A 14,200-nucleotide genomic window follows, 5' to 3' on the forward strand; every position below is an offset into this window, starting at 1 on the left:
GTACCCAGAAAATTTTTTGGCCTAAATTTTTAATTTCGGAATACCTTCTCGGTTTTCCTGTTCTCCTAATACCCAGAAAATTTTTTTGGTCCTAATTCTGAACTCCGGAAACGCTGTTCTAAAGCTAGAAATTATTCTTTCCTTTTGTATCTACGATTTATTGAATAAATAAATACATAGGCAGGCATATAATTAGTTTGGCAAAGAATCAGCCGCTCTCTCTATCAAACTAGGAATAATCATGAAGGATTGAATGCATGCACATGATGAGGCACCAAGTTTCGGACCACCTCCTCGGGTTTCCTGTTCTCCTGATACAAATCTCCACTTTTCGACAAACTTTCAATTTTCAGGGCCGGCATTCTAGAAATCTGCATTATCACCTCTTGTTTGAAGCATGATTGAACGATCAACGACACAGGCATGCATGCAGTCAGTGCTGCAATGCATCAGTTGCTCTCTCTTTCATGAAAGGAATAAATAAAAAAGCTGTAACGCATGCACATGATGAGGCACCAATTTTTATAATACCTCCTCGGTTTTCCTGTTCTCCTGATACCCAGAAAATTTTTTGGCCTAAATTTTTAATTTCGGAATACCTTCTCGGTGTTCCTGTTCTCCTAATACCCGGAAAATTTTTTTGGCCCCAATTCTGAACTTCGGAAACGCTGTTCTAAAGCTAGAAATTATTCTCTCCTTTTGTATCTACGATTTATTGAATAAATAAATACATAGGCAGGCATATAATTAGTTCTGCAAAGAATCAGCCGCTCTCTCTATCAAACTCGGAATAATCATGACGGATTGAATGCATGCACATGATGAGGCACCAAGTTTCGGACCACCTCCTCGGGTTTCCTGTTCTCCTGATACAAATCTCCACTTTTCGACAAACTTTCAATTTTCAGGGCCGGCATTCTAGAAATCTGCATTATCACCTCTTGTTTGAAGCATGATTGAACGATCAACGACACAGGCATGCATGCAGTCAGTGCTGCAATGCATCAGTTGCTCTCTCTTTCATGAAAGGAATAAATAAAAAAGCTGTAACGCATGCACATGATGAGGCACCAATTTTTGGAATACCTCCTCGGTTTTCCTGTTCTCCTGATACCCAGAAAATTTTTTGGCCTAAATTTTTAATTTCGGAATACCTTCTCGGTGTTCCTGTTCTCCTAATACCCGGAAAATTTTTTTGGCCCCAATTCTGAACTTCGGAAACGCTGTTCTAAAGCTAGAAATTATTCTCTCCTTTTGTATCTACGATTTATTGAATAAATAAATACATAGGCAGGCATATAATTAGTTCTGCAAAGAATCAGCCGCTCTCTCTATCAAACTCGGAATAATCATGACGGATTGAATGCATGCACATGATGAGGCACCAAGTTTCGGACCACCTCCTCGGGTTTCCTGTTCTCCTGATACAAATCTCCACTTTTCGACAAACTTTCAATTTTCAGGGCCGGCATTCTAGAAATCTGCATTATCACCTCTTGTTTGAAGCATGATTGAACGATCAACGACACAGGCATGCATGCAGTCAGTGCTGCAATGCATCAGTTGCTCTCTCTTTCATGAAAGGAATAAATAAAAAAGCTGTAACGCATGCACATGATGAGGCACCAATTTTTGGAATACCTCCTCGGTTTTCCTGTTCTCCTGATACCCAGAAAATTTTTTGGCCTAAATTTTTAATTTCGGAATACCTTCTCGGTGTTCCTGTTCTCCTAATACCCGGAAAATTTTTTTGGCCCCAATTCTGAACTTCGGAAACGCTGTTCTAAAGCTAGAAATTATTCTCTCCTTTTGTATCTACGATTTATTGAATAAATAAATACATAGGCAGGCATATAATTAGTTCTGCAAAGAATCAGCCGCTCTCTCTATCAAACTCGGAATAATCATGACGGATTGAATGCATGCACATGATGAGGCACCAAGTTTCGGACCACCTCCTCGGGTTTCCTGTTCTCCTGATACAAATCTCCACTTTTCGACAAACTTTCAATTTTCAGGGCCGGCATTCTAGAAATCTGCATTATCACCTCTTGTTTGAAGCATGATTGAACGATCAACGACACAGGCATGCATGCAGTCAGTGCTGCAATGCATCAGTTGCTCTCTCTTTCATGAAAGGAATAAATAAAAAAGCTGTAACGCATGCACATGATGAGGCACCAATTTTTGGAATACCTCCTCGGTTTTCCTGTTCTCCTGGTACCCAGAAAATTTTTTGGCCTAAATTTTTAATTTCGGAATACCTTCTCGGTTTTCCTGTTCTCCTAATACCCAGAAAATTTTTTTGGCCCTAATTCTGAACTCCGGAAACGCTGTTCTAAAGCTAGAAATTATTCTTTCCTTTTGTATCTACGATTTATTGAATAAATAAATACATAGGCAGGCATATAATTAGTTTGGCAAAGAATCAGCCGCTCTCTCTATCAAACTAGGAATAATCATGAAGGATTGAATGCATGCACATGATGAGGCACCAAGTTTCGGACCACCTCCTCGGGTTTCCTGTTCTCCTGATACAAATCTCCACTTTTCGACAAACTTTCAATTTTCAGGGCCGGCATTCTAGAAATCTGCATTATCACCTCTGGTTTGAAGCATGATTGAACGATCAACGACACAGGCATGCATGCAGTCAGTGCTGCAATGCATTAGTTGCTCTCTCTCATACTAGGATTAAACATACAGGATTGAATACGCTAGATGGCATGTGATCAGATCTGCAAGTAACCAAACGACAGCCAAACTATGGTTAAGATCCAGACGTAGATTTTGACTGAAAATGCCAAGCCGGAAACGCAATGATGTTGTCGTTGCATCAGTCAACGATGTTGTGATTTGTTGCTTGTAAAGGATAATATGGAATAATGGCTGCAGGGGTAATTGATAAGAATCAAGGAATCAAATTGAATATAAGTTTCTATTCATTGATCAAATATGCAGCGTAGGATACATCTGTAAATCACTCTGTTAGAATATTCACTCTTGCAAAAAAATTGTTACAATATCATATACAAGATGTATAATTGTTTCAATATATCCTCTCAGTGATTCGAATTTTAACAAGTACAACGCATGAAGATAGTTTAATGACTCATTCCTATGCATGCTAACAATTATTCACTATACATCTACGATAATCTATTCTTGAATTGATGATTAGCGGACGTAAATACAATTTTTGTCGAGGGTAAGAATATGCTCGTCACTGAGTGGCACGTTTTCATTTCAGCAATGGTGAGTCCTCTGGAAATTCCGCGTGGCTGCAGACTTCGTTTGTGGAACGTCAGACATCCTCGGAGTACCTAAAATCAGAAATCTCTATGAATATTGGCATACATATATCGAGCTATCAATGATATTGGTAAAAGCTTTATTCTCTTAACGGACCTGTGGTCCTTGCATAAAATAACGTCACAGAACATGTACTTGCGGAAACAATTTCAAGCATGTCTATTTTTTTATGATTTCGATATTTAAAATGCAAAATTTTGGAGTCCATAGCCTTCGATTATTTTCTAAATTTATCAAAATTCTCTTAGTCTCGAGCCCAGGAATCTGAATTCGCCAGCTAAATTGATCCACGTTCATAAAATTGATCAAATGCCCGCTAATTTATTGCTGAGCAAAGTAAAAATAGTGAGATATCTCGATCAGTTTCCAAAATAGTACAATTTAGTTATCAGATTCGTATTTATGAGGTAAAAATACGTCGTACATTAGACGCTGAAACAAACTCATTTCAAATAAACCTCCTCAGATTGCTAAACATTACTTGTCCTGCAGTCGATAAATAATCGGCCTCTTTGTAGCGTAGTTAATTCAACAAACATTCGAGGAGTAGCGCGTTAGCCTTACCATACCCTTCAGCAGAACAAAATGTGACATTTGGTTGTCTACTGCTACGTGCTGTCATTATTTGACGTATTCAGTTGTGTAGCAGCTCTGAAAAACAATCAGTTCGTGCAAAACGTGTCCTTATTCGAGCTGCAGACAATTCGTTCAGCATCAATTAGTGACAGTAGTTGAATTTATTTGCTTGATCTGACCATCATTCCACGAATATCTGATTTAAGACAGTGTGGACTTATGGTCGTTGATTTCTCATCATGGAACCGATATCAGTCAATGAGGCTGATCTCAAAGAATTGAAGGAACGCATGGCTCTTATTACCAGTGCCGATCCAACCCAGTATCATAACGAGTTTTCATTAAAGAGATATCTACGAGCTTTCAAAAATGTTGATGCTGCTTTTCAGGTATAGTTTAGTCTGTTATTTTTTTTCTCATTCACGTATTCTATTTAAATTCGTATAATCAATCTTTTGAACACTGGCTTTCCCTATTTGTCACCCTAGGCAATTTTAAAAACGAATGCTTGGCGTGTTGAATATGGAGTCGCTCATCTCAATCCAAAATCAGCAATTGTTGAAAATAATCTAAATAAGGCAAGGGTTCTGCGACATCGAGATATGTATGGACGACCAGTGATTTACATACCTGCTAAAAACCACAATCCCAATGAAAGAGATATCGACATATTGACCAAATTCATTGTTTACTGTTTGGTACCTATTTTGATGAAACTATTACAATTGCAGCGCATTCTTAAAAATTAACTATATGCTTTTTTTTCTCTTCCCTACAGGAAGATGCTTGCAAACGATGTTTTGAAGAGGTAATTGACAATCTCTGCATTGTGTTCGACCTTAAAGATTTTGGGATGACTTGTATGGACAATCAGTTGCTGAGGAATTTAATTTGGCTCTTATCACGCCATTACCCTGAACGTCTTGGTGTTTGTCTAATTCTGAATGCTCCAACTCTATTCTCAACATGTTGGGCTGTCATTAAAGGATGGTGAGTCTCATCAGAATCAATATATCATCCTGATATACAACATTCCAATCCTATTCAATGCATAGAAATTTATATCCTTGTTCAGGTTGGACGAAAATACGTCGAGCAAGGTGGTGTTTGTTAACTCTGACATAGAACTATGTCAGTATTTAGTGCCTGACATACTACCCAGTGATTTGTAATCTCTGGAATATTTACCTGAGATATAAAATATAAATATGTCATCAAACTGAAAAAAATGATGAATTTGCCAGATACATTTTCCAAGATCAACAACTGAGCCTATAATCTACCTTTTACCATGTCCGAAACGCTGGCAGATAGCTTCTGGATATTCATCGTCAAAACTGATTCTGGGCCAATGTAAATGACGTCCATAGGTACCTGAGATTGAAGATTTCTCATTCCATGTATACATGTGTAGTCAAATCATAAATATTTTATTTCTTAGTGAAGTTAATTAGAGGTGTAGATTTATCTCCTTCCCCCTGCTGTATGAATTAGATCATTCAATCGAACTAAAAACTTAACTTATAATATTACAATAATTTTTCAAACACAATTTTCAGGTATATCTTATATAATGCCTAGAGAATTCCATTACCTCAAAATCAAATCTCGCCTTATCGGCAAAAAGTATTTATTTTAGTTTTATATAGTTGTGATAAAAAACCATTTGAGCGTATTATCTCAATGTAAATGGAGCTTGCAATACCACGAGACGCGAATTCGGGTGGCCATGTCAAATGGCAATATAATTTTATTATATTGGTTATTTTGCATGCAAAAAATAGACGTGTTATTGTCAAGACTGTTGGACCAACTGTTCCCTTCCCCCCTTAATAAAGAGCTTGAAATTTTATCATTGAATATGTTGCAATGAACTGCTATGTTGTATTAAGGAACAAAATCTTGTATCAAGTAACAGAACTTGATCCATCAAAACTTTAACCGGGCTAGTAGAAGCTCTTTCAAACCTATCACCACAATGAAATATGTATTTGTCAATAAACTATTTTTGATTGTCAAATTGTTTGTTTCTGTACACATGACATATGCATGTCTTATCTTATACACCGCCTCAGCTATAGGACTATTCGAAATCAATTTGAAGTCATCTACATTCGCACTACATCTATAGAAGCGTATACAAGTATTGCGGAAAAATTCAATCACAAATGCGCGTAGTTTATCTCACAGATCGCAGCGGAAGCGGAATCAGAAATAAAAATAGAAATCACTGATAGCGATGTGTAGTGACACGAAGATGAACACGGAGGTCCCATTTGAATTAGTAAGATTCGAATTTGAAATTTATCTTTTCCTCAATAAAAATTTACCCAGTTGCAGCACACCAGACATGCTGCAATACTCGGCAGATAAGGTTCCTAAAAGCGAATAATAATGTATACATATGTATAGTACAGACATCACATTTACTCCCCGATAAATCTTCTTCTTGTGTTGATATTTTCAAACGCGAAAATTATACTAATACTACAATATATATATATATATGATGTATATATATATCAATCAGTTTATTACACACAAGCGGGCTATTACAATGTGTTTCTTCGATCATTTAATGAGTTTTATTTTTCATTCATTCTAAATATGGAGAATACGATTTCTTTGAAAGTGATTGCTATTTTTATACAACACGAATATGGTATGACAATGCTCGTTTCATTGAAGTACCTATCAGCGATTTCATCGTTGTATTATCGTTATCATCACTTTTTTACTGTTCATAATATTATACTTTTAATCGCAGTTTTTGCAATTGTTATCCCGATTATTATTATCGTTATTATGATCTTTAAAAATGCGCGTTACCCCTATTAATTGCATACGTTCAGCATGTTTCGAAATTATCACATATAAAATTACTACTACCTTTAATATAATGATGCACTCACTATAAGTTTTGGGTATCCCCACTAAGGGAATTTATTGTATCCGAACATCATCATTGCGATTCATTTATTTATTCATTTATTCTACGAAGATTTATTCGATTAGTCATTCAACCTTTTGACAATAGTATCTGAAGAGACCTTGGACCGACTTGTCACACTCTGAGATAACAAATGTACGATTAACATAAAATTAACAAGAAAAAATACCATTTTCAAAGCGTGCTCGAGTTTTTCTTCTCAACTTCTATATTTCAGCTTGATCTACTCTTATTTATCTGTTCCATAGATTTCTACTTCCCTGGAGGTGTCATTTCTTTACCGATTTTCAATCAAGATCAGGACAAAAAAAATTATTTCACATATCTTTTATGTCCGTGTAAGCCATATTTATCTGGATCATTCAGCTGAAAAATATAGAATGATCGATGATGTGTAATTTTCTTAATTAGAAACTCCATGATTGCATGGACAATTTTTTCTCATCACTTTTATTACTTTACAAAATTAATGATCTTCCGAATGTTTGAGTACAGAATTGCAGGACTAAACGTCAACATAAAACGATATATTAGATGTATTTGTGTAGTATATGTACGTACATTTACTACACTTTATCACATAAAACGAACATGGCAGATCGTGCTTGTTGATGATAGGAATTACTTAATTGAATTCTCATTGTTTACAAATTTATTATACCACGCATACAACGATATTATAATTCAAAGGAAAATAATGATCGTGTTTCTACAAAACATTCAAACTTTTCGGGCTTATATTTGGAACAGCCCTGAATTCCCACTGTTGATTATTCTCTATTAGTAATTACAGTCTAAGTCAGATTTATTTCAATCATTGGATAAGTAATTCAATCACTTCTATCAAAGCTATGATTTTTTAGGTAATCTGATTTATTCATATTTTCGATTCACAGTTCATTTCTTTCTTTGTTTACGTCTTTGCAACTTTTTATATACGTTACAAAATTTAGTTGACAATACAGATGAGTGAGTAATAATGTTAATGATTATGATAACTATGACGGTCGTAATAATAAGATTAATAATAATAATAATGATGCTAAGAATCAGAATAATAATAATGATGATGATGACGATGATCATTTCAAAAATAATAATAATGAGGAGTGAAGAAATAACAATCAAGGGACTCGACAGAGTCTTGCGCCAAGTATGCAATATCTCTCAACACCATTACAAAATCGCCTCAACAGGGGACATGCATCTTATCTCGTTATACTGTACGTTAATAACTGATTTTCTCCAACAATAACAAATATGGTAGATCCTATTGATACTAAATAGCATGATTAAATCTTCGATATACTATTAATAAATATTACATCATTCATCTACAGATCTACCTATATCCGACAAAGTCTGATGTTAGGTATCCTCGTCTATCCTTTAATTAGCGTATTCGGAAATGTACGGGGTGCGAATTATAACTCTGAACATCAGAAGTTGCTTTTTTAAATTTCGATCATTTATCCAAGGTGCCAATTAGAGAATACACTTTGAATTGGTACCGAATATATTTCATGCAGTAATAATATGCCTATAACCGGTGGATCAGAATTTTTGATGCAGCATAATTTTTTTCTTCGCTCGAGTACCGAAGAATTTTTATACAAACTGAGATTCCGTATTAATCGAGTCCGTTCACTCAGATATAGATAGGTATGTATAATATATTCACAATCTACGGTTTTTTTATTTTTTATTTTTAATTTTTTTTGTGAGACTTGGAACCAACGCTACAAAAATATTTTGCCCGTGCCCGCACTAATTGTATGATGTCTAGAAATACCAGAGGGGTTGAGAATTGACAGGTCTATTCGAGGTGGTCCCCTTCTTAAAAAATTCATTCGCATACCAATTAATACCATTATGTATATTTTCGATAAAACGGGATGTTCGTGATATAAAATTTACTTTTCCCTCTCAGTGGAAGACATAGTATAATTATAGGTATTTGTGTAATGTAAACGAAACGAAGTTGATAACGCGTCTCTAAAAAACATTCGGGGACGAAGGGTTTTCATCGATATATTTGAGTGCCCAATAACGGTGATAAATTACATTGCCCCATGTGACAAAAATTGAACGGATGAAAAGTACTAATTACGTATGTGACCTATATGTATTATAGACAGTGACAAAGCGTTATTGCTAAGTAAAAAATATATGAGTTCAAATACCAGATATAATGTGATTATTCCACATGGTATATGGATGGAGTTGAAAACAACGATAATCAAAAATAGTAAATTGCATTTCCGATTGAGGAAAATACCGATCCTCGTAATTTTTATACATGTATAGGTGATTAGCTAAATGGTTTTTTTTTTTCTCTATTGTTGTTAGAAATGTACGCTTCTCACACAGTTTTATACTACTGCATGTTCATAACTATAAACTGATTAATATACGTCTGTATAATAACTTCAACAACAATAATTATGATTCATACAATTTATGTGTATTCGAGCAAACATACTAACTCGTGGGACTCACGTCGAAAGATATGCAAGGGAACGTGGAGCAGACAGTGCGTTACATTGTTCGCTCCAATTATTATAGTAACGACTAGCTTATGCTGTAAGGACTTGCGTATATTGTCTTCACAGGGTCCATCATATTATAAACTCATTGAATTTCAAATATAGTATATCTAGGTATGTAAATGTTTGGTATGGTATTTTATGTATGCGTGTAACGTACGCCGCCCATTATGGTATTTATTAATGTACGTGCATGTCATTGTGTACGTTAATGCTTAGGCTAGATATTTATATATTTAGGTCGTGCACCTGGAGCTGTTGCTTAGTAAGGCCAATATCTAAAATTTATTGTTTAACCCTATTATTGCACATTTTATCCAAAACGACATATTACTAATGCATATACATTTACAATGCATGCACTTCGTCGCGTCACAAGGAACCATTCTATAATTATTATCAAGCTGCTACTCTCGGGGTAATGTATCGCACGTTTCTATTATCCTGCTCCAGTCAAATTTTCCATCGCATCAATTTCATCCACGGTATTGCAATAAAAAACTACTCTTACACGTCTAGCTACTCTCGTTAAAAATTTTCCTCGGGAAACTTTCATTTTTCCAAATCATGAGCTACGATTTCAATATTAGAATCACCAATTCCATCCGATGGATCGTGATTTATAGATTTATAATAATAATAATAACTTAAATTGGAATTACCTAATATCGGCGGTGCCTGAGCCGTTTTGATGATTCAAAAATGGGAAGTATTTGGAATTGGAGTTTGCGTATGGAGGGTGTGGAAACGCTCGTCCGTACTGAAACAAAAAGACGCTCTTCGTTTGCGCAAGGATCAAAGTTCTCGATTCGGCTGTAAGCGAACAAAACTTGTTCACGACTTCCGCATAATCAGACAGATCTATGCTACAATTTTATTCCCAGAGAGTGAGCATAAGATAATAGGTCAAAACAATAAATATACTCATTTGCCCCTAGTGGCACGCATAGCCTTGCATATTTCGATCCACGGGTGACCGTAGGAACTGCATATATCGCAAACGTCTGATGAACTAGATGATGGCTGACTAGCCAGATGACCAGGTGTACTTGGCGAGGATGAACCTCCTCTCTTAAGTTTTGGGGACGACGACGATAAAGGAACAACGGAGCCAGCTGAAGAAGGAAGCGAGGCTGGTCCGCGTATTTTGTGCGAAGCGGGTAGCGTTGCTGAATTGTATGAAGTGTTTAACGAAGGCAATATGGATGGGGATCGGCCAAGCGATGGAGATTTTGGGGTCAGGATAGACTGGTTTGATGGCGAGGACAGGCGCATACACCGCAAAAGGTTGAGTCAATCATTGAGCAAGCCCTGAGAAACGTTGATCAGCTGTTCCTTCAGAAGTCGGAAGGAAGGTCGAGCATCCGGACAGTGCGACCAGCAATTCCTCATTACCTGCAATGAAATGCGACAAATCTTGTAACTGATGGAAGCGCCGGCAATAATTTTTAATTTCAGCTTCAATTTAGATAATTACATCATAAACTTCCTTGAAGCAAGCTTTGGGCTTTTCTAAGACGATTCCACGTTGAACGCGTTCAACAACCTCGGTATTCTTTAGACGACCGTATGGCATTTTCCCGCAGGTAAAAACTTCCCACATTAATACGCCGTACGCCCATACGTCAGATTTTGAACTGAAGCGAGTATAATTCAGAACTTCGGGGGGTGCCCATTTTATCGGGAATTTGGTGCCACCGCTGCTTGTGTATTGATCGTCAAGGACATACCTGTTAAAGCATTCGTAATTTTCTCATAATTCTATTTTTTTTTTTTTTTTTTTGGTGGAAATTGATGACGGTTTAGTAAAAATTATTGAATTACCTAGCAAGGCCGAAATCTGCAACTTTGACAACATGTTCGGATCCAACAAGACAGTTACGAGCAGCCAGATCTCTATGGATGTAATTATGCCTTTCCAGGTAGGCCATCCCTTTGCAGACCTGAAATCAAACGTTGGAGATATTCGTCTTGATGGGATAGGATTATTCGAAGTCACACAGAAAAGATAAATTGTATTCCATATGAACTGCAATAAATGGACATGATGGTTTGGGCTCTGAATTAATTTACCTGTATGCACATATCGAGCAACAAGCCAACATTAGCTCCCAAAGAAGTTTCGTTACGGCGAAGGTAGTTGAGAAGAGAACCGTGCCGCATATATTCCGTCACGATGTAAATTGGTCTATGCTTACTACAGACGCCGTACAATTGGACCAGATTTTGATGCTGTAGTTTACTACAAAATTATTTTCCAAAAAGGTCAAATAGTTGTAAGATTTATTGATTATCAAACACGGGGCTTTCTGCCGTTCAAACAAAGTAAGCACTTACGTCATGACCTTAGCTTCCTCAATGAAATCGTCTTCAGACATGGTACCCTCCTTCATCATTTTCACAGCCACATCGATCGAACCACGCCACTTCCCTCTTTGCACAACGCCGAACTGACCAGACCCCAACTCCTCGAATAAATGTAGTTCCGTGTGATCTATTTCCCACTTATCTGAAAGAATTCGACATTTATTGCTCTGGTGAAAGACTCGCATGAATCAACTGTTGGAATATCGGTCGATCCAACTCGAATTAGCTTACCGTGGCTAAGTCCAGCAGTTGGTGGAACGGGTCGATCACAGGGGCTTGTTTTCAGTCTACTCGCAAGACCACCGCTGTTATGTCGGTGGTAGTTTACAAGGTCAGGAATCGAGTTGCAGCAGTGTTTTTCGGAGAGATAAAACTCCCCTCTGGAATTTTGTTTGATGTGGTAATGCTTGACGTGAGGATGTGGACTGAAAGCATAATAAAATTGAAGAGTAATAAATTATGTACGTTGGCGATGACATGATTGTAAAAAGCAGCGAGGAGGCTCATTGGAAGACGCCTTTTTTGCAGAGGGCTATCTATAATATCTCGCGATTATAATCGCAAATAACGGCACCGATCATTTTTTCAAGAGAAAAATACAAAAAATTATATTATCTTACACTTTTGTATACAAGGACAGTGTGTACAGTCCTTTTGTTGAAGAGTTGCGTACTACAAAGCAGCCCTCCTTATCTTCTTGTTTGAGCAAAGACTCGGCACGCTGACGGGACATGTCACCCACGTACCACCTGAAAGGATATCGTTTACGATAAATTCGAAATCCGGTATGCTTTAGGGTTCCAGAATTTTCTTTTCTCAGCCAAGGGATTTGGAAATCAAATAAGGAAAAAGAAGCAAAAAAAAAAAAATACCAAAGACGAGGTTGAAAACCTTTCCAGCTTCGGGATAAATACAAAGAAATAAGCATTGCGGGTTTCGACGATTAATAAATGGCTGTCGTCAAAAAAACGAAGATGAACAAAAGTGAGGAAAGGAAGAAAAAGGGAGATCGGTGAATCCTTGGTAATAAATCATCGCATTTCGATACACGTCATAGCCATATTACGTACATGTACGGTATTATATTAGATACGGTTGGTGTCGTCCGAAAAACCTTTGAAAAGCACCGATAAGCGTATCATCTATTCTCCAAATTTAACGCTTTTCAATTTGTTATTCAAGATGTTATTTCACAGATCAAAAGTTCAACAAATTCCAAATAAGTAATTCGCTAAACTAAATTTTTCCTAATAAAATGAGGAATGTACTTACTCATATTTTTGGAGACCCAGAAGTTCTTTTTCCTTCACATAATTGCTCGGGATATAGCCGACAGATCTGAAAGCGATGAAGAGGATTCTAAAAGCGAGAATTAGTGAACGGGCAGAAATCGCACCAGCGGTTGTGGTGACTACGCAGCTAGGCAAATTCGGCCGATCCCGACTCGTCTTCAAATAAACGAGGATACGAACTGAGGATATGTAATGAAACCGTTTTTCTTTGTCCTTAGAGTCGGTACTATTTTTTCATGAGACGAACGGGCGATCACAACGCAGACGTAAAAGCTTTGTTCGAAGACGATCGCCTTTAAAGCCCGCAAAGACCTTTCGCAGCACGAGAAAGGTCTGTGCTCTTTATATAGTGCGGAAAGCGAAAGCGAAAAAAAGAAGAAAAGCACGCAGCTCGTCTTTGGTATCGACATTGGAGCTTAGGCCGTGTCGTGGTCGAAAAATTCCGTTGAGAGAGAAGGGCCGATAAAATTGCAGAAATGAGGAGATCCCGGCATCCCTGATATTCGCCATTTACCAGAGGTCGGAAAGGACCAAGAGGCGAAAGGATTGACAAGACTGACGGAGTAGTGTCCGGAGCTATTTCTATCCGGTGGGTCATTGCGGTCCCAACTTCCGTTAGCGTCGAAATAATTGATTACACTCCGCGACTTGGGTTTGAACGTAAACTGGAGCTATTATACACAACATCCGTCGATGTAAATTCGGGGACGGCCGCTTTCATTGACAATGAGTGGAATTCCAAACGAGGGTGATACTAAACGATTTATACACGCCCGCTGACGAATTTATACGTTGATTCTGATCCTTTCCATTACCGACATTCACGAACAGCAACGCGGCGGTTTCCAGTTTCTAGAATTTTTTATAAAACCGCTGAGAATATTTTTATTTCTATCCTTGTACGCTTGCGGAGGTGGGTACGTTCCACCGACCACATGAAAATCTAAGCGACGTCATTATAACTTGCCTTATATGTATGGGTGCGGGTGAATTAAAACTTGTTCTTACCCATGTTCGTCTTTGACTTTCCACCAGTGCTCTTGAGAATCATCCAACACTTCGTATTCCGCGCCCTAAAACCACAATTATTATGAACTGCGCAACTAGAATTACAAAGGAAATAGGGGAGCTTTCGGCGTAGCGTGTTTCTGGTATGG

At 37.3% G+C, this 14,200-nt stretch overlaps 2 protein-coding genes across 11 annotated transcripts in view; one reads left to right on the top strand and one right to left on the bottom strand.

Annotated features, from left to right (window-relative positions):
- Positions 1-3,243: 3,243 nt before the first annotated feature.
- The window catches only part of LOC105691274 (tyrosine-protein kinase Btk29A), a 115,156-nt gene continuing 104,199 nt past the window's right edge, over positions 3,244-14,200 (bottom strand). For 6 of the 10 annotated variants that reach the window (XM_012409628.3, XM_048655855.1, XM_012409630.3 and 3 more), the window contains 9 exons: positions 14,052-14,116; positions 13,024-13,089; positions 12,372-12,500; positions 11,983-12,176; positions 11,722-11,893; positions 11,458-11,626; positions 11,209-11,327; positions 10,862-11,114; positions 7,261-10,779 (listed from right to left, as the gene is read on the bottom strand). In XM_012409628.3, coding sequence (XP_012265051.2) covers positions 10,678-10,779; positions 10,862-11,114; positions 11,209-11,327; positions 11,458-11,626; positions 11,722-11,893; positions 11,983-12,176; positions 12,372-12,500; positions 13,024-13,089; positions 14,052-14,116 — 1,269 coding nt within the window. In that variant the 3' untranslated portion in view covers positions 7,261-10,677. Of the gene's footprint in view, positions 3,324-7,260; positions 10,780-10,861; positions 11,115-11,208; positions 11,328-11,457; positions 11,627-11,721; positions 11,894-11,982; positions 12,177-12,371; positions 12,501-13,023; positions 13,090-14,051; positions 14,117-14,200 lie in introns of those variants that run through there. The other 4 variants (XR_007278582.1, XR_007278580.1, XR_007278581.1 and 1 more) reach the window with 4 other exon arrangements.
- On the top strand, positions 3,891-5,908 carry LOC105691276 (CRAL-TRIO domain-containing protein C3H8.02). Its single transcript, XM_012409633.3, has 4 exons — positions 3,891-4,277; positions 4,377-4,586; positions 4,667-4,878; positions 4,964-5,908. Exons 1-4 carry the CDS (start codon positions 4,128-4,130, stop codon positions 5,058-5,060), a joined length of 669 nt encoding a protein of 222 aa, XP_012265056.1. The 5' UTR covers positions 3,891-4,127; the 3' UTR covers positions 5,061-5,908.

Source organism: Athalia rosae, chromosome 5, assembly GCF_917208135.1.
Source record: "Athalia rosae chromosome 5, iyAthRosa1.1, whole genome shotgun sequence".
Classification (NCBI taxonomy): domain Eukaryota; kingdom Metazoa; phylum Arthropoda; class Insecta; order Hymenoptera; family Athaliidae; genus Athalia; species Athalia rosae.